The 24,311-nt window shown below is 42.0% G+C and overlaps 3 protein-coding genes across 10 annotated transcripts in view; all 3 read right to left on the reverse strand.

Annotated features, from left to right (window-relative positions):
• Nucleotides 1-8,436: 8,436 nt before the first annotated feature.
• On the reverse strand, nt 8,437-13,464 carry HINT3 (histidine triad nucleotide binding protein 3). Its single transcript, XM_065734125.1, has 5 exons — nt 13,297-13,464; nt 12,442-12,559; nt 11,702-11,771; nt 10,822-10,948; nt 8,437-8,930 (listed from the first exon to the last, which is right to left on the reverse strand). The coding sequence occupies exons 1-5, from the start codon at nt 13,459-13,461 to the stop codon at nt 8,883-8,885; spliced, it is 528 nt and encodes a 175-aa protein (XP_065590197.1). The 5' UTR covers nt 13,462-13,464; the 3' UTR covers nt 8,437-8,882.
• Nucleotides 13,465-15,717: 2,253 nt separating this feature from the next.
• NCOA7 (nuclear receptor coactivator 7) overlaps nt 15,718-24,311 on the reverse strand; it is a 76,565-nt gene continuing 67,971 nt past the window's right edge. For 7 of the 8 annotated variants that reach the window (XM_065734207.1, XM_065734222.1, XM_065734192.1 and 4 more), the window contains 6 exons: nt 23,246-23,393; nt 18,703-18,831; nt 18,428-18,580; nt 18,104-18,199; nt 17,362-17,435; nt 15,718-16,899 (listed from right to left, as the gene is read on the reverse strand). In XM_065734207.1, the coding sequence (XP_065590279.1) occupies nt 16,764-16,899; nt 17,362-17,435; nt 18,104-18,199; nt 18,428-18,580; nt 18,703-18,831; nt 23,246-23,393 (736 nt within the window). In that variant the 3' untranslated portion in view covers nt 15,718-16,763. Of the gene's footprint in view, nt 16,900-17,361; nt 17,436-18,103; nt 18,200-18,427; nt 18,581-18,702; nt 18,832-21,866; nt 22,068-23,245; nt 23,394-24,311 lie in introns of those variants that run through there. The other variant, XM_065734236.1, reaches the window with a different exon arrangement.
• TPD52L1 (TPD52 like 1) overlaps nt 24,054-24,311 on the reverse strand; it is a 327,044-nt gene continuing 326,786 nt past the window's right edge. The window contains exon 9 of the transcript XR_010622068.1: nt 24,054-24,065. The gene's annotated coding sequence lies outside the window, so the exon portion shown is untranslated. The remainder of the gene's footprint in view (nt 24,066-24,311) is intronic.

The following is a 24,311-nucleotide window of genomic DNA, read 5'->3' on the forward strand; positions in this document are numbered from 1 at the left end:
TGTTTGTTATAACTTAACGTCTCGACTCGATAACTGAAATCCCACACTCCCTGATCCCTGTTACTTTCAGCTGGAAGGTTCGGCTTATCCAGATTTCAGTAAGCCTCTATTAGGAGCAGGCCAGCTCAGCGCTAACTCATGTTCTGTGTTTTCCATGACGATTTTTGGACGGCCTTTCTTTGACATGGCTAAGATTTTGCTCATGACCTGTAAGCACTGCACGGGCTGCATTCCTGGTGTACCTATGTAGCCCTGTGCTTGAGCTCCTCTTCCTGCAGTAAGCAGAACTGAAGCTTGGTATAAAGCTTTTAACCCAACAGCTGCCAACCTCAGTGTGCATTGTAATCTGAGCTGAACCTCCCTGGGCAGTTCTTGAAGCAGCAAACAGAAATCCCTCTTGTTCATCAGCTCAGAGATAGGACGAGTGGAAATGGCCACAAACTGAAGCATAGGAAGTTCTGCACAATTGTGTGTGGGAACTTCTTCCCGGTGCAGTGACGGAGCAGTGGCACAGCTGCACAGAGAGGTGGTGGAGTCTCCTTCTCTGGAGACGTTCAAGACCCGCCTGGACGCCTACCTGTGCAACCTGGGCTAGGGAGCTGCTCTGGCAGTGGGTTGGATTTGGTGATCTCCAGAGGTCCCTTCCAAGCCCTACAGTTCTGTGATTCTGTGAAGCCCATCCTAGGTGGATTACAAAAGCTTTTAAGGAGGTGCCACTGGCATTATTGTTTGAGCTAAATCCCTTTGACTCTGCCTTTGTCACGCTCTGTCTGCACAGAACACTGCTGTCCTCCTCAAAAGACAAAGACCTCAGTGGCCTAACAGTGTGTTTCTGATGAAGAAATGGGCTGAAACACTTTCCTGCTCCTCACATAGGGATCTATGCCAAATGTGTATGCTGCACAGTGCAGTTTAAAAGTGCACGCAGATTAACAAATAGGAGTTACGGAGTATTCACAGCACAAAGCGTTGGTCAGATCTCATGTTCATAAATTCAGAGCCCAGTAATGTCAGGTCCTAGAGATGAGCTGGCGGGTTGCTGGGCTGCAGGAAGGGATTCATCTTAAGGCAACAACAGCGTTGTGCTAAGGAGAGCAATTCCTCCTTTTTATCCTTCAGGGGAATTTTAAGGACCTAAAATGTAATTACCCAAATTGGAAGTCGCCCGGCAGCCAAGAGTAAAACACCCTCACTCATAAAACGCACAACAGGATCGTGCAGTGGCCACGAGCTCCCATTCAGACGCACCCGCGGGCCGTTCAGCACTAAGCCGCATTGCCGCCTGCTGTCTCGGCACTGAGAGCCGCTCGCCCCGTGCAGGAACCCAACCCAGCAGCAGCGCTCGGGCCGTTGTGCAGCCCCCGCGTCTCAGCAGGCGGAGGGCACCACCGGCTCTACGCGCACACGGGCCCGGCCCCAGCTCGCCCACAGTCTGCTCGGGGCCATTTAAGGCAGAACTATCCGCCCGCCGCCGAGCACCGCTCCGCGACACAGCCTCGCTGCCCGGCCGTAAGGCGGCCGCCGTGTCCTTCCGGGGCGGGCGCGGCGCGCCGTGCCCGCGGGGCCGGCCGGGTACCGCAGTGCCTGTGGGGCCGCGGGGCCGAGAGCACCGCGGACAGCGGCGGGGGAGCCGGGGCAGGCCGGCTGCTTCGCTTCGCTTTCTCGACTGCCGTGAGAGCATGAGTGGACCGACCAAAAAGTTCAGTGTTTGAAGTCTGTTCGGCAGCCCTGGCACTTCGCAGATGCGAAAGTCTCGCATCAGCTATCAGGATTTTTTCTTTCTCTTCTGACGAGGCTTGTTTGTGTTGTTTCAGCTGACAGTGTCTCGGTGATCTGTTCCTGTTTGAGAGCCACAGACCGATCCCAAGGAATGGAGGAGAATAAGGGGCAGCGTGCTAAAACCAGCGGTGCGGTGAGTGACCTGAGGAGAAGTTGGCAGACCTGGGCGGAGGATCAGGTCGAGTACCAGAGAAAGAACCCATTCAGCAACGATGACAGGCTTGCATCTAAACCTCTGCATGCTCAGAAAGGAGACCCTGCCTATGGGAGGCCTCCTGAAGGGTCTAAAACAGAGCAGAGAGGGAAAGATGCTCATTCACATGTGGAAAAGGAAGTGGAAGAGCTGTGCCTGATCATCAGGAGCACTGGGCAGAAGGGAGAAGATGGACACGTGAGTGTAACGTTCGGGCAGCTGTTTGAGACATACGTGACTATCTCCAACAAAGTGGTGGGAATCTTGCTGAGAGCCAGAAAACACGGCCTGGTTCGTTTTGAAGGTGAAATGCTTTGGCAAGGAAAGGATGATGATGTGGTCATCACTTTGCTAGAATGACACTTGGATATCTGATGAATATTGCTGCTTGTTTCCATTTGGAAAAACCTCCAGATACTGTCTTGAGAAAGGCTTTCATTGCAGAATTTCAGCTCTGCAAATGAATGGGTCATTTAAAGGAGAGAAAACGGGTGAAAAGCATAAAAGCTTGCATAAAAATAATAAGCAATTTTGAACAGAAATCACAAATAATCAACTAATCTGTCACACTACCAAGTATGCTGTGGTTTTTCAAGCATCCTCACCAGGTCAGTGCTTTAGGTCCTGAACACTAATGACTAATTGCCACCATACGGCACTGATTCTTGGAGGTTGTGAAAGGCTTGCTGTGGGGGGGATGTTTTGATTAGCAAAACGTGGAGTTGAGCACTTTCATGGGAGTACATATACTTCTTCAAACAAGAGCTTGGCTGTAGCAAAAGTTTAGGTTATTTTTACATGGTGACTCTAAATAAACAGAAGTTAGGTTGACTTTCTTGAAGTATATGAAAATGCCCAAGTTTACAGAAATATCACTTGCTTAGTGGCCTACAATATATACAGCAAGGATATTTCACGTTTCCTAAATAAGCTGCATCTTGCTAAATGTAATGGTCTATCCCTGGCATCGTGCCTTCTGCATCTAGTTCTTTTCCTCTGGATCTCATACCACTTTCACCTCTTCTTTTCTTCTCATGCTGTGTCATACTAGGGAAGATCACAAACCCCTGCTGCCTTTTTGATCTCAAATAAACCCTTCACAAAAAGTAGGGTGCCACAACACAACGACTTGAAAGACAACAGAAAATATATTGGGGCATTCATGAGAAGAAAAAAGTAACAAAAAAAGGCTTTTTGACTTCTTTCAGCAAGGTGTAGCAATGCTGTTTACTGCAGGAGAGTAGAGGTCCTGTAGTGCCAAACATGTAAGTATAGAGCACAGTCACTTTTGGTTGAGGCAGAGCTGTGCTTTTAAAGCATGGTTGTGAGTTCTCCAAATGGGGAGAAAAAAAAAAAAGAGCTGCTAGATAAAAATGGGACTGAGACATGAGATGAGTGACAAGAATTTTCCTCACAGTTCTTCTGGAGGAATTTTTTAGTGTTCAGAATCGGTTATATTCAACAGTTGTATTAAAAATAATCAGGAATTCTGTTTCAAATAATTACCACCAAGAAAGCGTTGGGAATACAAAATTCTATGTTTTATTTAAGAGCAAATAAAAGGTCTTATGTGGTGCTAAGTACATTACTTGATGAGTCTTTAAAATAAGAATATTCTCTTGCCTGAAAAGAATACTGAGATTTCTTATGAATTATGAACTTGATAGAAGTGATTATTAGTGCTATTCACATAAAAGACTGTTTTTATTACAAGAGGCATAAGAATGACTTTTGTTTGACTTTTTTGTTTATTGCGGTTTTGCCTGAAAATAAACTATTGACAGAGCAAGTAAAACACAGTTTTTGTTGTCCCTCTGCCTCCTTTTCCTAGTGAAAAGGAAAATAGAAGAAAAAAAGCAACCCAAGAGATGAATGTGGTGAAGTAAGTCCAAGTGGGGAACAGGAGAGCCAGATGCAGATACACTGTGGAGGGGAAACCAAGGATGGGCTTTAATGGCCACATCGCTTTACCATGTTGGGAACTGGAGAATATGTGCTGCACCAGACACTGCTGGTTTGTGTTCCCTTAGCTCTCAAAACCACTCCTTTCTAAAACAATTTATGGCTTAAAACAAGACTTATGTAACTTGTCATCGTGACATATTTAAAATGCTCTGGTTTTTTTTGGAAAAGCATTTCTTGCCAAGCGACATGAGCGCATGTTAGTGGATTTCCACTCTCTCAATGAAACCTGGGCAAGCATTTTGATTTCAAAGCGAATCGATGTTTTTATAATACAAGCTATGAAATATGGTCTGCTTAATTCTAACAGTTTGTCAGTCCAGTTGATACTGCTGCAGCAGTCGTTCGTAACTAGGAGGAGGCAGCATTGGGCAGTTCAAGTATCACCAGCTACAGGATGGCAGCATCAGGGAAAATAATCCATTACTCTCAGAAGACACGCAGTTGAGGCAGTGTGTAACCTGAGCACTCACAGGGTGCAAGTCCAGCTTGTGAAGACTCACTAATTCTTAATTAAGACTGACCCAAGCAGTTAAGCAACAAGAACCAAAGCTTCCACTGCCATGCATGCAGTGTCAGACAGTAACATGGCCTCAGCTGTACTCCTGCTGCTTAAGGTTGGTTTAAGTATCACTTGAGCATACCTGCAAAAGCTTTGAGTGTACCTCTCAGTACAGAAGCAGAGTAAGCTCTAACGAAAAGGTTTTATCAGCTGTGTGACTGTGAGAAGATTGTCCTATCTTGAATAAAACAAAAGGTTATTATTAAAAACATAATTCAGAGGGAGGTAGATTCTTAACAAAAACAACTGCAGGGCCACATTTCCTGCCTGCCATCATCAGGTGAGCATTCTCTGGAGGGGCAATGGGTCTGTTTCATATGCCCGTGCAGTGGCACCAAAATCTGCCCACTGGGTCAGCACACCAGTGACAAATCTAACCTGCTTTCAGCAATTGCTTACATTGCAAAAGAAGTCTTTGAAAGACAATGCAGTTGTGTAGCTTGTCCACAGAATACAATCTAGAATAAAAAAGCATTTGTAAAGCCAGTACGGACAAGAACGCGCCCTACTTCGTGGGCACGACTCTAGCTACTAGCTTATAAGTTCTACAAAATTCTGCTTCCTCGTCTGCAATGTAGTTTCAATTAGCATCTACAGATGACAGTCTGTAGAAGTTTTATTATGCAACAGGGCCTCTTTAGTGTAATTGGGACATAATGTATTATTTTCACTATAAATGCAGGATGTGCATTTTAAATATCACAAATTGTTTGTAGTAGTAGGTAAATGTTGACCTTCTCTAAGGTTTTCTGTCCTACCATGTGACATTCAGCTCTTCCAGTCCCTCCTGAAAGTTCACTTTTCTTACACTGAACATATCCATTTCCTCTGCAGTCTTTCCTTTTCTTTCAGATGAAGCCTATGAATTCTGCACCTGTTTTGGACTGTACATTGTAGAGGAATTATCTGTATTTTGTCTTGTCAAAGAAAGCACTGTCAGCACTTGAATAAATATTGCACAGCAGTTGAAATGACAGCATGAGAGTTTTTATGCAGGTTTTACTGTTTATATTTACTTCTCAGATTTGCCAAATTTCAAATTCACTCTTCACCAGTTTGCTTACATTTCCATGCTTTTGCCTACAATTCATGCTTACAAAGACCTCAGAATACCTGGAGGATCTATTACGTTTCACCACATGGAAAATGCTGTCCTTTGTCCAAGCACCTATTTAAAAAAAAATCTACGTGCAATAGCATTATATGGGCATCTACTTCGAGTACTAACTGCCTTTCAGAAGGAGGCAATTAGTACTCTAACATAATAGTATTATTCTCTGAGCTTGCATTGGGTAAAACAATTGAGCAAAGGAGTACAAATGAAGCTTTGTCATTCCTAAATATGTAGTCAAAAAAGCAGCTTTTCTCAAGACTGCTAATACTGGATCAAAGAACAGAGCCAAGGGTAGAGACTGAACAACTTTCCTTTGCTTCTCAGTCTTGTCCACTGACAACTGCTGATAAAGTTCACTTTCCAAGAGGTGTTTTAGCCATCTTTGCTCTCTTCAATGCTCCACAGAAGATTGGGGATGTTTTAAAATGGCGTTACAATGCTGCTGTTGAAAAGGGTGACATTGCTGTTGAAAAGGGTCTGCCCACTTCCTTTTCCAGAGGGTAGCCAACAATTCTGAAACATATTCAAAGCATTACAATAGACTTTCAGAAAACATTTCTTAGCCCAATTAAAAAGTATCTGCTGAATCCAATAACAACATCAATACAGAAGGAAAAGGGAGCACAGTTCTTGGCTGGGAAACACTAATGAGACACTAAGCATTCATCTCCATAATGAATGTGGCTCCATTTAGCACCTCCTCCTTTGAGCTTGCTTGAGGCTTGTTTGCTAGCAGCAGAGACAACGTGAAATGCCTATCTTGACTGTCAGCAAAAGTTTTGGAAGCTAGTTTATATTCTGATTTTTACCTCTCCATTCTTACTTTCCCACCATTGCTTTGGCTCTCCTCAAACATAGAAGTTAATCTTCATGTTTCCTGCTGTGTGCATTTCAGTGCATTGGAGTCTAGCTGGGATGGTCTTCATTTTCTTTGTAGCAGTTCAGTGTTGTTTCCTATTTGTGATTAAAACAGTGTTAACACACCAATCTTCTGACTATTGCCCAGAGAGGTTGTGGATGCCCCATCCTTGGAGGCATTCAGGGCAAGGCTGGATGTGGCTCTGGGCAGCCTGCTCTAGTGGTTGGCAACCCATTCCAAGCAGTGGGGTTGAAACTCAATGATCTTTGAGGTCCTTTTCAACCCAGGCCGTTCTACGATATGATTCTATGATTCTGTTGCTGAGCACAGCATGAAGACATTCTCATTCTCCCAGTCTGCCATTCCAACCAGTAGGCTTGGAGTGGGCAAGAAGCTGGGAGGGGACAACCTGCACAACCAGCACAGAGCAACCTGCAAGGATATCCCATGCTATATAAACCAAACTCAGCAAAAAAAGAAAAAAAAAAAAGCAGAGGGAAGGTTTCTTGAGGGCTATAGTTAGGCAGCTAGCCATTGCTACTGGACTGCTAGCAGGAGGCAGTGACTGCTTCTACATTGCAAATCTTGTTCTTTTTCCATCCTCTTTCCTTCATTTGTTAAACCACTGTTACCTTGACCCACTCTCTCCCCCATCCCACTGGGAGCAGGAGTGAGGAGGGATCGCATCACTGCACGGTTAGATCACTCCAAGATTAGTGTTTGTTCAGTTTATTCACTTTTTACAACAGTTCATGTTGGTTCTTTAAATATTACATATCACAGTTAAGTACAGTTACATAGATTAATTAGGAATCAGGACACAGACAGTATTAACTCCTCAAAAATCTTAATGTTCAAATACTAGGAGCTCACTCAAGCCTCCCAATCTATTGCACAGAATCGATCAAAGTTCAGTGGCTTTAATTCACGCTCTTCATAACTAGTATTACAAATTAAAACCACAAAGTCCTACAGATTACAAGAGTGCCCACTAATAAGAATAACAAGACATTGGGAATGAGGTCTTACAGAAAAGAGTGACATGAACTGTTCTGGGTAGAAAACATTTGTTCAGAAGAGTCGCCTACCTTCTGAATTATGATGTATAGTCTACTGTAATACATTGTCCACTAAGGCAACGGGTGCTGGATCAGTGGAAAACACTGAGAAGATTACGTTCAGGGGATTAATTGCAGGTGCAACAGACCATCACCACCTCAGCCACGCTTCAGTGCGACAGCCAAGGACACTTGGTTACTCAGGCACCAAGAGGTAATAGTTTGCCAACAAAGAAAACTCACCCCATTTCCTGGAGTTAAACTTTCCAAGCAGTCTGCCTTAACATGGTATTGAAAAACAGTACTAACGTTGCTGATTAGAGTCATGCAGAGAGGGCAAGTGTTCAGCAGATTCCATACACAATCCCTACATGTTCTGTGTTCGGGCTGAGCCTCTGCTACTCCAAACTCAGATCAGACTGCTGTTATGCAAGCCTGCTACAAACTCACTGTAATGAAGACCCATTTGTTTTGTGACCTCATTTAGAAATCAAATCTAGCCAAGGCATCAGTAATCTCCAAATGACTTCCAGTGAGGACGTTATCGGAATAATCTCAAAATCTGGTGGTTTTGGGTTTTTTTCCTACCACGATGCAGAAGAGCGGTGCTTTAAAATCAATTCTTCTGGACTCTTCACACATTTGTAAACATAACTAATTGAAAATATCGTGCACATGAGAGGGGAACAATCTTCAGGTCCAACATACAACCACTTATACATCCAAGTAAATGACATTCTATGAGCACTATCACATTTTGGGCACACAATGTATTAACACTCAGTACGTCACTGCCATGCAAGACAGGCAATAAGTTAAAGTGGTTTAGCACCAAAAAAGTTAGTAGTGTACTTTCAGCAAGGCACCTACTACTAACCAGGCATAGGTAATATATCATACAGGTACAGATGGAAACTGAAATACTTCAAGTGTTCCCTGCAATTCCAGAATGATGCATCTTCAAAATAAAAGCTAGATTCCACGGCAAACATTAACTTCAGTACCAAGTGCATGCTGTTACTACTAACTTGTTTCCTTGGAGTAATTCTGCTGCTACACCCTGCATTTTTCTGAGAAAAGTTGTCTACATATGTGTATGTATTATGTATGCACATATACGTACACACATACATAAAATCATAATTAAAATGCATTGCCTTATTGTCAGAGAAATACGCAGATTTCTGAAGAACCCAAATGTGAGAATTAGGTTGACAGTTCTATGTTCAGTATTTCCTCATAAGGAACTAAGCCTTTTTTATCCTGGTATATTGTTGTCAACAAGCTGTGCAACCTTAAATCAGAGTTCAAAGACAAAGAACAAAATGGCTAATGACATGAGGCTAAGAGTGCTCTCAGCTGGCAGCATTTTCAGTTTGCAGGCGCTCAATCAGTTGCTCAGCCTATGAAAGAGAGAACACAACACACTAAGTATGCAGCACACTGTCAGTTGACTGAAAAATCCATTTTAAAAATAGGAGCAGCATGACACTGACTGATGCAGCACGTATTTTTCATTTTTACAGAGAGCATACAGAGAAGTAAAATACCATGACTGTTTTAAACAGCAGATTTTTTCATGTCTTCACCAAACTCCTATTAGGTGATGAGAAAAAGAAAAAATAAAAGCAACAATGAAAATTAGAAGATGGCCGAGCAAAGTAATGATAGTTAAAGTATCACATTCTAAGGACCTGGGAAGACAGTGGCCAGAAAAACCAAGCTATGAGAACTGGGATTCTTTGGGACGCTCTCCAGAACAGCACCTTGTGGCCTCTTCCCACCTCACAACTGCACTCCAGTCACACATCACCAAGTGATGGAGAGCATTTGCTGTCTGTGTCATTAGACACATACTCACTCTTTGGTTATGTCACTAGGCCTATACATGCTTTTTCTCATCATGTGGCTATTCATGCATCTACCACATCTGTGGGACCATTACATTTTGTATGTGACAGCAGTAGTGTTCAGAACGGATCAGGGCTGAAGGAAGCCTGCCACCACTGTTCTAGCAGGACAAATTATGCACACACAGACTCACTTGGGCACTCCTGAAATAAATCAGTTTAGATTACTATCAGCCTTTTTGTTGCTGCTGTTGTTTTGTTTGTTTTTTGGCCAGTCCTACTGGACTAATCTTTTAAAACCTCAAGCACCACTTGAAATTACTAATACCTCCAAAGGTAATGGGAAAAGAAGGTAATGGTAAAGGAAATGCATTAAAAGGTGAAAAGCTGGGGTGTTACACATTGTAAATACACAATCAACTACTTACAATGGTAACAACAGTAATTAAATAGCTAACATAGCTTATTTGCAAATAAAGCTAGATAAAGCACAGAGCAACTGACAATGATATTATCCAAGTCTTGTTTCATAATCCAAGCCATTATTACTAAAAAAAACCCACCCTGACAATTCAAGAATATCTTCCAGTTTGACAACTGGGCAAAATATCTTTTGAATTAAATCCACACTGGATAATCAAACCTGGTATGGAGATCTCTGAGCTAATCCAAAATAGCAAGCAGTATAACCAGACAAGCCATAGGTTTGGTTTTGCTCCTCTCTACTACACAGCATATAGGTCTCCTTCATTCAAGATAGGTGAGATCTCCAACAAGTTACCACCAGAAAGAAGCTGCATTTTTCCTCTTTAAGAGGCTATCCATAACCATCCTTAGGAGGATCATCTTTACCTCTGGGCTGCCCAATGACACCAGGATGCTGGAGCTACACTGCAAGGATAGGTCCTCTGCTGAGGAGAGAGGTTTTCAGGCAGTGATTTAGGCAGTACCAATTCAACCTCGTTGCTAATCTCTACAGTAGAAAGAATTTCTGTACAGCAAACACTTGTTTCAGTTTAAGGATGGCAAGATGTAAGAACTGACAAAAGCAACCATTAGGTGGCCTTATTTTTCAACTAAATTGGGTTATAAGCTATACATGTCTTCATTCAACCGTCAGATTCTAATTAATCTTTTCATATTAAAGAACAAATACTTACAAAGTCTAGTCAGAAGCAAATCATGTCAACCTGAATGTATTAAATCCAGAACTACTGCCCTGTTTCCTATTAATGTTACTGTAGCTCCATTTCCCTTAGTAAGCATAAACAGCATTAAATTTTACCCACTGCCTTTTCTGAAATAGGTAATGCAAAATATAACTGATAATTACAGTAATGATCAAAATAATTGCTTAAAGAATATTTTGTACATAAAAATGTTAGAAAGACATCACATTTTCAGCTTGCAATTGAAAACCTCTAAAAAACCTCATTACGCTTACTGTGATAAACCAGTAGGAGTTGATTCTGTAAATCAGCCTGGATAAGAACCCTAGCTGACTTGCTGGGGCCAAGACGTGAAGATGCAAGTGGGATATCGAGCAGAATGGAGGCCAGTGGAAACCCATTCTTCAGAAAGAGAAAACAAGTAAAAAACACTGGTGATGTTAATACAGGAAGGGAACATATTACATTCAAGATCAACTGAATAATGAAATTTACTCGTAACATTTTCCTTTTACACTGCATGAAAATTTCCTTTTAACATGCTCTGACACAAACCCTTCAAAAGACCACTAACCACTTCACAACTCTATCCCACACACTGTGCTAAAAACAAGGGTTAAAAACCAGGAATATTCCTTAGATGCATCATACCTACTTTTCACCTGGAAAGTCAACTATCATCAGATTAACGTAGTTTCTACCTATTTTAAACAGGAAGATCCATCTTCCTGTACTGTTTACATTATGTTACAATTCACTTCACGTTGGCTACCAAACACAATGGCTTAAACTAAATGAATGCAGGTAGAAATGAAACACAGTGCAGTGCCCTGATGAAAACGACAAGATTTATCTTTCCTGGAATCCAGCATCGAAGTCAACGTTCAGCACATAACTGAAGAGCTGTGTGAATTGGCCTCCCTATTCCACAGCACGTTCAGGAAGGAATCTTAAAGTTGGACTGTAATCTACACTAGAAACATACCAGAAAAAAAAAAGGGTTTATATTCGGTGCCAGGACACGAGACTTGACAAGTCACACAGCAGGTCAAGGGAAACCCAATAAATCATACTGCATCTGTAACACTGTATCTAGAACAGCATTTTGAAAAGTCAAGAACATACTAATAAACATGGAAGGCTTCGTGTACGTACCTTATATCATTCAAGTCACTAAAATTATTTTTCTGGAGGACAGATTTTCCAACTTCCATCATCCTTTTCACTATTAAATACAAACAAATTTCATTTACTGTTTAGTTTAAACAACATTTGACATACCATATGAAGCAGCTGTTCTTAAGAAACAAAGCCTCTGAATACTAACTTCAACAACTGCATTGAGCTTGCAAGCTTATTTTTGCTTTATTTGAAGTACAAATACTGTAATTGCTCATAGTAAAACGGACTGTCAAGACAATGCAGTGCAAAGTTTAATGTGAAAGTCAGCACTGTTACTCACTTCCACGCTAATGACACTTTCAGGTTGTGGTTTACTAATCCCATGTTACGTCTCCACACAGCAACAGGATACTGACCTTTGTAGCCAGGCATTAAGAAGTTTCAGATACGAAACAAAAATTAAAGTACAATTAAACCATCAGCCCTACTTATTACTAGGACAAAGTTCTCATTACTGTAAAAGAGAAGAAACCCTAATGCAAAAACTTCCAAGGCAAAAGTATAAAAAAAACCCGTCCTGAAACGAAACACATGCAGAAGTTGTTTCTGGAGAAAATGACAGCATTTAGAAGACAAATAGGACAATTCAGAATTTGCAACACACAGCCAAATGGTCTCCAAAGCTGTAATTTACTTGACAACATGCTACAGTACAACTGTGAAAAACTTTCTGCCCCTGATTTAAGCAGACTAATGAACATTTACAGCCTTACCTATGGGTACATGCTCTGACTTCAGCGTTTTGCAGTTTCCCATGTGCTCCACCGGCACCACCAGGTAGTGGTGAGGGGCACCGGGCCTGATATCTCTGAAGCAAACAAGGTCTTCATACTGCAACAGAATATAAACAGATTACATGATCAGGGTGAAGACAGTGAAAAACAGCAGGTAACAGGGCTGGTCTTCCCCTATACCAGTCTGATGTTACTTGGTATCATACTTGAATCAACCTGGAAAAATATCAAGAGTAAAACCTACTTTTTTTTCTGTTACGGCACTGAAGCAAGCCGTCTTGGAGCCTGCCTACTGAGCATGATCCCGTTTCCTCAGCTGACTGTGCAGCTGGGGTTCCTCAGTGTCTAACAGCAAAAGCACCTGTTCCGTGAACGCTTTTGGACTTTTAGCTATTGGACAACAACGACAAGATATTCCTTTTATTTTTTTTTCTGTCTCCATAATAGAGCAGGCAACCACTATAGCTAGGCGGCAACCCCAGGACTGGGATCCCTGCGGTGGCAGCCTTCAATAGCAGGAAATAACGGCACCACCTTCCTCAGAGAGAGAAACGGGATCAGACGGCCAATACACAGCCCGCATTTCAAGGCTTGATCTGCAATTCTTATTAATTAACCCCTTCGGCGCTCCCTCTGCTCCCCGAGCTCACACAGGCCGGGCCCGGCATCAATCACAGTGGCCCCACAGCTGCGCTTCCACACGGCCGCCTCACTCCGCAGCCCGGCGGCTCCGCGTCCGCCCCAGCACCCCACGCTCCGCTCCGGGCATGCAGACAGCGGGCCGCCAAGGACGATGGCAGCGACCCTCCATAGGGCGGAGCCGCCCCTACGCACCTGGCACGGCAGCAGCGCGGTGCCCGGCTCCTCCCGGCGGGCGATCCTACAGAACACGCACTTGCCGTCATAGCCGCCGCCGCCGCCGCTTGCAGGCTCTTTCCCCTCGGCGAGAAGCTGCTCGCTCCCTGGCCCGGCGGCCACCGCCGCCTCCTCGCCCGCCATCGCCCCGCGTTGCACCCGCCCTCACGTGCTGGCAGCGGGCGCCAATGGCGGCCCGGCAGCGCGGGGCCCGGGCTCGTCAGCGCCCCCGCCAGGAGCGGAGGGGCTGAGGCGAGGGCGCGTTCGCGGCGCGGCACGGCACACGGGGGCGGAGTTGGTGCGTGCTTAAAGTTTCGCCCGCCCGCCGCGGGGGAACCTAACCGCGATTCGGTCGAGGCTCTGAAGCAGCTCACCACCTCTGTTCGGCGGTTTGCCCTGTGCTTAAAGGGCAAGAGGTACCCACGTTTATAATCGCTTAAGACCTCTAAGATCATCTCGTGTGCCATCTGCTTACCACCAAACCACATCCCTTAGTACTACACCTGCCCTTGGTCACCTCCAGGCATGCTGACTCTACCACCTCCCTGGGCACTCTGTTCCAATGCCCACCCACTCTTTCTGAGAGGGAATCCTAACCTGAACCTCCCCTGGCACAACTTGAGGCTGTTCTCTCTCATCCTATCACTGTTGACTGGGAGAAGATGCTGACCCCCACCTTGCCACAACCTCCTTTCATTTTGTAGAGAGGCCTGCAGGATCCCTACATCTTAAGGTTTACATGTGATGATTGTTTGGGAAGCAGATGTGTTTTACCTGGCTCTAATGCCAGCTTTGCACAAAAAGTCACGTGCAAGAACTGCAAACCTGCACCAAGCACCAGCACCTCACAGGGCTCTTAGCAGCCCTACTGTGAACAAGCATTTCTACACTGTCCCAGATTAAAAAACAAACAAACTGTTATCCCCTGAGGTATATACATGCTCTGTGTTAGAAAAGTAAGCTCTCTCTAAAGTAGTTATGCTTGTAAGAGAAAAATCACTAGTGACTATAATTTTCTTAACTTACATAGTACAAAAATTGTTACCACCATTGCACACGAAGTAATGTTCAAAGACTGCATACTTCTTGCATTATATAAATCATAGTTCATGTTTTCCTAGTGCCACTTCTCTTTACCTATCACATGCGTGCATCGATAAAGCTGAGAACCAAGTGCTTTTAGGATTTTTTTTTGCTTTTTTCTCAGTTGGAAAGAAAAATAGACAAACACTTCAGCAATATAAAGAGGGTCCACACAAAAGTCATGTTACAAGTGGTATCCTTTCCAATTAAAAAAGTACTAATGGCTGTGACTAAAGAAGAAAAGGATCTGCAACGGATTTCTGAATGCATAAATTCCTTTATTGAAAATATTGTGATAGCACTGCATTACATATATTCAATATTCATAGTTTCAAGGGTCACAGAATTTGATTGAACAACACTGTTTGAATATAGAACACAGCGTTTAGATATGCTCTGGCAAGTATAATATAATGGAGTAAGTTGTAGATAGCAAGGGTGAAATGTGTGCAAAATGTTGAACTCGGCTTTGGGGTTCTCGATCTTTAATTTATTTTTTTATTTATTTGAACTACTAAGTGGTCTGCCACCATAAAAAGAGCAAACAGTACTACATATTCCAGGTGCCTTCAAACCTTTATGCTATCAGCAACCTGGAAACTACAGCAGTACCAGTAAGTCTGTTTATGGCTGTAGTACACAGTGTAGAGTGTGAAAAGCTCACGCGCAGCATGTTACAGACTTACTGTGTATAGCATTGGTTTTAGATTGTGACATTTATGTGCAGGATTAAGATTTATTAATACTTTTGAAGGAAAATCATTTGGCTTCTTGTTGTAATATGAATATATTTAAAAAAGGGAGGAGCAGTAACTAAATTGAGTTGCATTACTCAGTAATATTCCAGAACTAGACTATACTGTTTAATCCATGGAAACACACCACCGTTAAAACCTGTCTTCCTCAGGACAATCCCAAGTTCAGTAGGGTAGTATGGTAGCATGGCGTTCTAGTGTTGCCACAAAGTCTGCCTCGGTCAGGATCAGATTGTGTGAATCAAACCTTGATGAAATGTTCATAGCAGTGATCTGCTTCAAATTTACCGTAACTTTGTAATATGGCCTCTTTTTTAGCGTTGAGGGGAGAAACAGGAAAATTATCTGATTACTTTGTGAAAAAAATGCAAAATGAGGAAGAATATTTTTTTGCCTGTTAAATCCCAAGCCAGCCTGTTGTTTCAAGTCATAAGGAAGGAAATAATATTAATTGCTAGGAAAACAAATACTACGCTGACATGACCTGGCCTGTTAAGGAAACAGCATTCTTCTCCAAATCTTCAAACTGTTATGTTTTCCTTAACAAAGCAGTTGTTCAGTGTGTAAAGAAATGCTCAGAAAAAGCACAGTGGGTGGTTTATTTTGAATCATTTGGTGGTGATACAGAAAACAATAATCTCTTAGAAACATCCCTCATAAACAGTCAAATGGCACTAGGACAGATGCTCAGAGCATGCTGTCCCAATTCCGCTGACTGCACCAGAGCTCACACAGTGTACACCAGGTGGCATTCTGCCCAGCGTCTCCACACACTGCCAAAATAATGATCCACTAAACTCTGCTCACACATTCCTGTTAATGAGAAGTGCTAACCACCTCTTCTCTCATCTCAGACAAAACCAGAATTATGCACTCAAGTGTTTCTGCCAGAAAATAAACCCTCTTACTTGGGTTAAACAAAAACCAAATCTCATTTACAAAATAAGAAGAAAAATTAACTTCAGAAATCAAATAAATTGATTCAAAATAAATGCCAACGCATAAGAAACCTACCTGAATAGTAATCACTTAGCAAATTAAGATCTGAAATATTCAAAAGAAAAAAAAAATCCTCTTAGCTAATCATTTACAAAAAGTGTGTGCTATACAATAACAATAAATAAAAAGAATTTTAAAACGTGGTCCCTTAAGTGCTGTGTACACCTGCTTCTGATTCTTTTCCATGGCAAACAGTATGCTGTAGATTTTGGTGAAGTAACTTTTTATTTTTGGTTAGCATTTGTACGCTGAACATAAATACACATGGAATGTACAAGACAGATATAGTTTTCCCACAGTATTTTTTTTCACAGTTACAGAAAAAGTTTTCAATTTATACACCATCAACGTTTTCATAAGCATCATATCTTCAATGGAGGAGCGTTGTTGAAAGGAGTAAAAAACACCTCTGATTGATCTTGTATTGTTCCATCTCCTTCTGCCTCTGAAAACCAGCTCTGTTTTTCCTTGGTTATTTTTTGCGTAGTCATGCTCTGGTATGACTTGAGAAAGAAAATAAAGCGTGTAACATTGTGAGGCAGCCCGCACCTTTTATTTAGCTTCTTAAGTGCCTACTGGATCCAGTCCTTAAGGCAGTCAGTAAGTAATTCATTCAAATGTCCAGACTTCTACATCCTGTATTATGAAATCTTCCTTCTTAGATAAGATGTCATTATTGAAGGTGCTGCAGGAGTTGCTTCGCCCGTGATACAAGTCTGCATCTAACCACAAGCCAAATCGTCCACTGAAAGAGAATACATATCAAATTCCAGGTTATATTTATCTGGTATTTATCTGGTATTAGGGATTTGATTTAGTAGTTGGGTAGGGATAGTGATAGGAGGATGGTTGGACTGAGAATGGTTGGGTAAGAGGGCCACGTGAGAAACACTAGATGTTGATGGCAAAACTGCCGTGACAGATTATCTTCCGGTGGGAAACCTCTTCAGCCGTGTATCTATCCAAAACACCCATTTTTTCTAACCTCCCCCATCCGCTAAAGATTACATGCCTGACATCAGTTGCTATCTTTAAGTTCTAGAAATTGCTCTAGGTCTAACTGAAATCAGATTGCTAAGATATCTGTCCTACACAGTTTACTAAAAATTCATCAGTTTCACTGATCAGTTTTTTCCTTCACCTACCATGGCCCATATGGAGAAAAAGTTAGCTACGCAATTTGAAAAAGCAGCAAACATTCACTTACCCTCCACCTCCGAGCTCCAGAGAGGTCATGTCTCCATTGATGAAGTAGGTATTCTCCCCGCTCCATTTGAATACCTGAGGGCGAAGGAGAACAAAGCTACGTGGATTCTAGTACTACAAAATCAGCAGGGACTGACTCTTAGCAGGTATTTTTTGGTGTAGTCACATTTCATTTTTATTTTCTTTTTGAATGGCAAGGAGGAGGAGGCAAAAGGTAGAAAGAAAAGGAACGATGCATATTTAAAATCAGGAATGGAACAAGGCATCAGTTTTACAATTCTGCTTGCATCTTTAAATCAACAGGCACTCTGAAATGCCAATGCATTCAATATTGAATATGTATGTATGAACATTCAGTATTCAATAATTAGGGACATCAAGGGGTTTTCCAGTGGCACTTCTGTCTCTACTTTGTTGTCATTACAATCCTAAGCGTGTGTGAAATAATATCCTACTCTTGACATTCACTGACTTCCAAAGTGAGCCTTTGATATTTTATTCCTTATTATTCCTTGCTTCCCTCCCTCAGTCATCTTGAAACCCGCTGCTTACCCTCACTTCAAATAATTATAGCGATTTCTGTTTATAGTGTTACACCTAGACCAGTTGGAATGAACCTTAAAGATCATCCAAATCCAATCCCTCCCCACAGAAAAAAAAAATGCAATCTCCATACACTTTTCTCATAAATGTTTCAGAATCGGAATCCAACGATCTTATTTGAGAAATGGAACACCACTTACCTTGAAATTTGGACTGAATGTGTAGAGGAATGTTTCACCAGTGCCATAGTAATGGTCACTAAACCTGAAGGGATGTGTAGCATATGCTCCAAAAATCTGTCAGAATAAAAGGATTAAAATATTTTTGAGAACAGAATACATTTCCAGAGGAAAAAACAAAAACGTTTTTCAAGATACTTTCTGAGCAGGTGTTTGATATGAAAAGGACAAACTGGAGACGTACACCTGCTGAGCAAGTGTTCCTGCAAAATCTTTTCTGTCTTTCAAAATAAAGCCACGTGGAGCTACTGCCATGCTAATTTTCACACAGCAAACGCTCCTCACCTGGTTGTCCATATCCTTGATGACAAGAAGAACTGGGCTGTCCAGAGACGCCGATTTGCGGTACAGAGTCTTCAGGCTAGTTCCGTGTTCCAGCGTGCTATATGCGAGCCGCCACGGATAGCCCTGCACTCTTGCAGGCAAGCACCGGGCAAGCTGGGCAGTGAACAGGGAGAAATGGTTAGGCATTCAACTGGCTACATCACAGGCAGCAGAACACCCCACACTTAGCAGAACTAATAAAGAAACTTGATTATTTATTTTCTTTTCAGTCATACCTGCTCTATGTGCATATTTTCCAGAAGTGCACTGTGATGCTTTAGGACAGGCAAAGCATCATCATCTTCTTCTTCTCCATAGTAACTGCAAACACTCTTCCTCCGCTTTGCTTCTTCTACAGTAATGATCTGAAGCAAGAGAACAAGTGTCCAACCTGAAGCACAGCTCTTATGCTGTCAGTGCTCTACGGAGGCAGATTCATTTAAAGCAACGTATTAATTATTTGCCTGTATGAGATCTGTTGAATCACGGCCTGAACCACTGATTGATCATGAGGCCAGCACTGAGTCAGCCGTAGGAGCACAGGTTAAGACAATGTACCTGTGTGATTGGAAGGGGTGGAGTCTGGCTCCACCTCTCCCAGACCCCATTTAAGAGCTGACCACCACTGGGGAAGGATCTCTTATTGAGCCTTTCTTTATTTACTGTTGTCTGTGTACCATCCAGATAAGCCATACAAAATATACCATCCACCTCTATTATTTCCTGTGGGTACTATTCTTTTGGGTTGCTCACCCTACGCTGCCATACTGCATGAAGCAAAACCACTGTATGCAATGATTAAATCAAAGCACAGGCAGGCTGTTGATAGGGTAATTATCACATGGCAAAGTGTGAGACAGCACAGATAGCACGGTCCAGATGTCTTCACACCACCGTGACCTACCACTGCTGTTGGGTCCTCTGGGATTAGTAAATGTTGATGGGAGCAGGTGACATCACATGGTCGTTCTCAGACATGCATGGTCTTGAGTCAAAGGTGAAAGCGCACTGAGTTTTTTCCATGTCACCCTACACACAGCTTCACTTTACGGGAATCTAAAGGAGGTGGGCACAGGCTTCTTCATTTTCTCTCACGCAGTAAGATCACTATATACTATATTATTATATGTTACTAGTAGTAGGTGCTAATGCATAAGAACATGAAAAAGTTCAAAGCTTCACTTCTTCTCTTTCCTAAAACAGCCCCATTCTCGTGTGTGTGTGTATGTGGGGCGGGGGAAGGGGTTGTTCTGTTCCTGATAGTCTTTTGCTTCTGTATATGCAAAGTCAAACAGAAAAATATAGCAAAGGATTACAAATGTAAATCAACTGAAATAGAATTTGCAGCTGTATTATGAAGGAAATGCACTGAGTAAGAATTTGAGCACTCAGTTCTTGAAAATATTCATCATCAGAAAAGGCAAGGTCTTTGTAACGTTCTTGAAACTGATCAAACTACCCTTTGAAAACTTCTATTTATTCATTTGTTGAAGAATTTATATGGAGAAAATACAGTGTTGTAAAAAGTGAGCCAATACTTCAAAGTCAGGTTTGAATCTGAATACTTGTCAAATGAAGCACAGACTTCTCTCCAGTAACTACAGGCAGGTCATGCTTCCTTTTCTGATAAAGCTGAAAACAAAGTGAGAGTACAAGTCCACATATTTAACACCTATCTACAGAAGTGCTCAGCAGTCTACAGTGTGCCAAGAGAGAGAGGGGACACACTGAGCCACGTGTGGCCTGGGCAGGCAATGGGAGCCAAAATGGGGCGCTAGGCTAGAAGGAAGCTGCAGGGCCTTCAGAACACCACCGGGCATCTCTGACACAGCCAGGGGAGCTGAGGCAGCACACTGAACACATCAGCAGGGCTCTATGCTACCATGGGAAACAGCAGCAAGGGCTTAGAGATAGGGCTGATGAGAAAGAAAAGGGGAAAGAAAGAGGCCCAGCCACAAAAAAAAAAAAAAAAAAGGAAACCTTAAATCATCGTCTTTCTTTTCATATGAGCTTAGTGCCACAGTAGCCTTATCTTGGAAAAGCAACCTCAAAACGTTACTGCACAGCATTCTGCACAATTTCCACACACCCTCCTACAAATACAGTTTCTGAATGTCTCTCACAGAATACATGGGCTGAGTTTGTACAACTCCCCCACTCTTTCAGATCTGCTGTTTCAACTTGCAGGAGCCATCAGCAGCCAAAAAACACCTGGAGGTCCAATACATGCCTGCCCCACAGGCAAGAAATTTACTGGACAGACTCCAGGTGGAGGTTCAGCCCCACAGCAAAGCGCAGAAGGAACTTTCCATAAAAACCAGGACATCTCCAGTGGGATAGGAGCAAGGCCCCTGCTGAGCTCACTCCCATCCACAGGCACCTGGAGCAGTGCTGACAGCAGCACCCCAAGCAGGGATCCAGAGAACTACTCATGCTCCAGCACTTGCAGTGGAGGACAGTGCAAAATCCAGCCTGCAGGATGAATTCTCCATGCCCCAGCAAAGCCAGGCAGTACAGATAGTTCTGCTGGTGGCACCTGAAGAGCTGTGCGGCTGCATCCTGACCCTACGAGCCCAGGCTCAGGGGAAAACCAGGCCTGGGTCTTCAGAGACTGGAAGGAATTGTGTGCTAGACAATCTTTCACGAGTCCAGTTTCAGTGAGGGTTTGAACTGCCAAATTAAGCCCATTTAATAAATAAATCACAGACACAAAACAATCCCCTCATCCTCAAACTGTTATAGGAAAATGGCCCTTCTGCTTTTATCCCTGCTCTTTTTCTACCTCTAAAATGCTTCTCTTCCCTACCCAGGCCACTGTTATTATTAAATATTTTTTAAACTGAACAAACATCTGTTCCATCTTCAAGCAGAAGTACCTGAACTCCTATTATAAACATTATCCTTTAGGCTTTCCAGGAAAGGGTGTGGGGAAGCACCACAATAAATCAACCACCAGAAGGCACCCGTAGCAAAATACAAACAAACTTGCAGACATGGGCAACTGCAGAAAAACTATTAACATTTCAGTGAACTGCAAACCCACTCCACATACATCTTCGCTGCAGATACCTACTTAGTCTATAAATGCAGCTCTTTTCACTTAATTGAAGTATGCATTTGAAGATTCAGATTCAAAAATTGGAAAAAAATAAAAGTGAGATGTCAAATCTGATATTCACAGAATGCGCAAAAGCAAAAACAAATGAAAAAAAAAATTTACAGCTATGGAAATTGTATCTACAGTATCCTTCAAAGATTTTGGAAGAAAGAGAAAACAAGATACCTGAGGTGGAAATACTCTGTTTTAAAATTCATCTGGGAACAGAGCACTTCTTAATTAGAACAAAAGTAGTAATGTATCAGATCCATGCTGCTCAAATAGGAACGCAGTTCAACATACCTTCACAAAAGGTTCCTCCTGCTCAGGTTTGGCACAGTAAAGAATTTGAATATTCAATGGCATCTTTTGCCTTTTCATCATCTATTAAATTAATTTTTCACTATCTACTGTACTTCAGTGCTCCAATGGCAAGAGTTCCTGCCCATGAGTGTGACAGAAAGCCACTTCCACAACACACTTTCATAAAATTGCTTATATGCTGCTCCACAATTTCAGTTTCTGTTTCCCCAAGTGGGAGACTGATAGTCTCACAGTAAGCATGCCCAAATTTGGACTTTCAGCGGATGTTTCCTGGCAGATCTACTTCAGATTTGTGAAGCTTGAATGTATTACAAACAAAAGAGTCACACCTTAAAACTGTTTCCAGCTCATTCTTCTGCCAGCACGTATTTAAACAAAACAGTGAGAGAAGTTCCCAGCATGGCTGGATCTTTCCCACCTCTGTTCTTTGAATCGTTGGCCCTACTCCTTTATTCTGGATTTGGAAAATGCAAATAGCAATTGAAGAATGAAATCAAGCATAATGTATGACTGTACTTAGCTCTGAGAAAAAACAAGGACTGATGACTTTTTTTTTCCCTCATCCTGCAGTTCACAAAGCACCAGCATCATGAGCAACAAAACTTTGAAAATAAAAGCTATTTACAGTCAGAGATAACTCTGCTACATTTCAAATGACAAGTTCAATTTCCAAGTCCTGCTTCTGAACAAACTTCCATTTGATAACTAAAATGTTTAAAAAGCAGGGCAGTAGTTTTTTTTTTTAACCACTTCAAGACAAATGATCAACTTCCCAGGCAGGAAATTATCCATTAACTTAGCACATTTCATGACACAACAAATGCTTCGGTGTTCATAAGTATGATTAGAAAAAAGCATGTAAACTTATTTTCCTTAGAAACTAGTTTTGACATGCATGAGGCACAGATAAGAAAGACAGGGACGGGGTGGAGTTAAAACAGACAGCAAAAGTCCCCAGATGAACAAGACAAAGTCTGAGTGTCAAACCTATCTTACAACTACTTATAGTGAAATTATTAATAGCATCTAAAAAGGATATAAATTTTGCAATGCTAAATTACTACTGCTGTTTTGCAAAAGGCTAACATCACATAGCCAAAATACCTACGTAATATGTCCTAGTGGCAAATCAGAAAACTGCTCGCTGTTTGCCTGCAGTTTCTGGGGAAAAAAATAAATACTGAAAGAAGATGAGTACGTTTATGAGACCGCTGCAAGACTTGAAGAAGTCTCTAAGCAAAGTAGAAAACGTTATAAAGAAATGTAAAAATTGTCAAAAGAGTGAGTGCTGAAACTCTTAACAGAGCATGCAAAATTGATACAAACATGGTTCGTATAACGTGGCACAAAGCACTCACCTCCCAGCTTTTAGTAGTGGGCTCACTGAAGAAGTTGTCTATCATGTCAAGCTCCTCCTTTTCTACCACAACAAAACCTTGCTCTTTGGCATCTTTTCCATATATTTCTGGTGACCACTGAACAAAAAACGTGTACAAATGATCCACCCTGTAAACAGAGAAGGAAGAAACAACAATTTTCTAGTGATCCGTGAATATGTCAGTATCACATAGTACACAGATTTCACCTGGGGACAGTGAGGGGATAACCATATGCACCAGGTACCCACACCACACACAGTGGTAGCTCCTTCCACCCAGTAGCCTGAAGGACTTTGAGGTTTCTCTGCTTTCCCTCCCTGTCATACATTTTTTTCTCCCTTTGCTATACACACAAACAAAGCATTGCAGATAGACTCAAGTGGTTTGTCCAGTCCCATACTATTCATATTAAGACCACCAACTGTTTGGTATTAGAAACACTCTTCATAGAAGATAAATCCAAGAGAAAGTAAGAAAAAGAAAAGAACCCACTGTCTCATCATGAAAACGAGCAGTTACTGACAGCTTTGTCAATGATACCAGCAGCATGAGTACATTTTCTTTAAAGAGATGTTGTTTGCCAATAGCCATAGTGAAGAGAGGGAAAAAAATTATAATGAAATAATTTATTTAGTATCACCCTTTAATCCAACAGCGCTGAAGATCAAAATAAAAATGAACATACACAAATCCAAACAGAAATATGTTAGTGGACCCACTGTCCAAGTAACTGAATGGACAGCAGAAATCAAACCCTAATTAAAGAAGGCAGACAGCAAGATAGTAAGTACTGAAGGCACTGGATCTCCCTTCAGTTATTTACCAGGAAGATTCCCCTAGCAATTCCCTGATCAATACAAAAAAAGTAAAATCCCAGTGAATCCTTGATACTTCCACTTTATATGTCATGTTATTTGGATTTGTAGTATATGCAGAATTATCTTAATATGAATTACCATAACATACCTGGATTCTTGCATTCTTGGATTCTGTTCATAAACATAATTCCACATAATTCCACAGATTTTTACAACTGAGTCTATGT

The sequence above is a fragment of the Cyrtonyx montezumae genome, unplaced genomic scaffold (assembly GCF_038088225.1).
Source record: "Cyrtonyx montezumae isolate F1298 unplaced genomic scaffold, pur_monq_1.0 scaffold_0, whole genome shotgun sequence".
Taxonomy (NCBI): domain Eukaryota; kingdom Metazoa; phylum Chordata; class Aves; order Galliformes; family Odontophoridae; genus Cyrtonyx; species Cyrtonyx montezumae.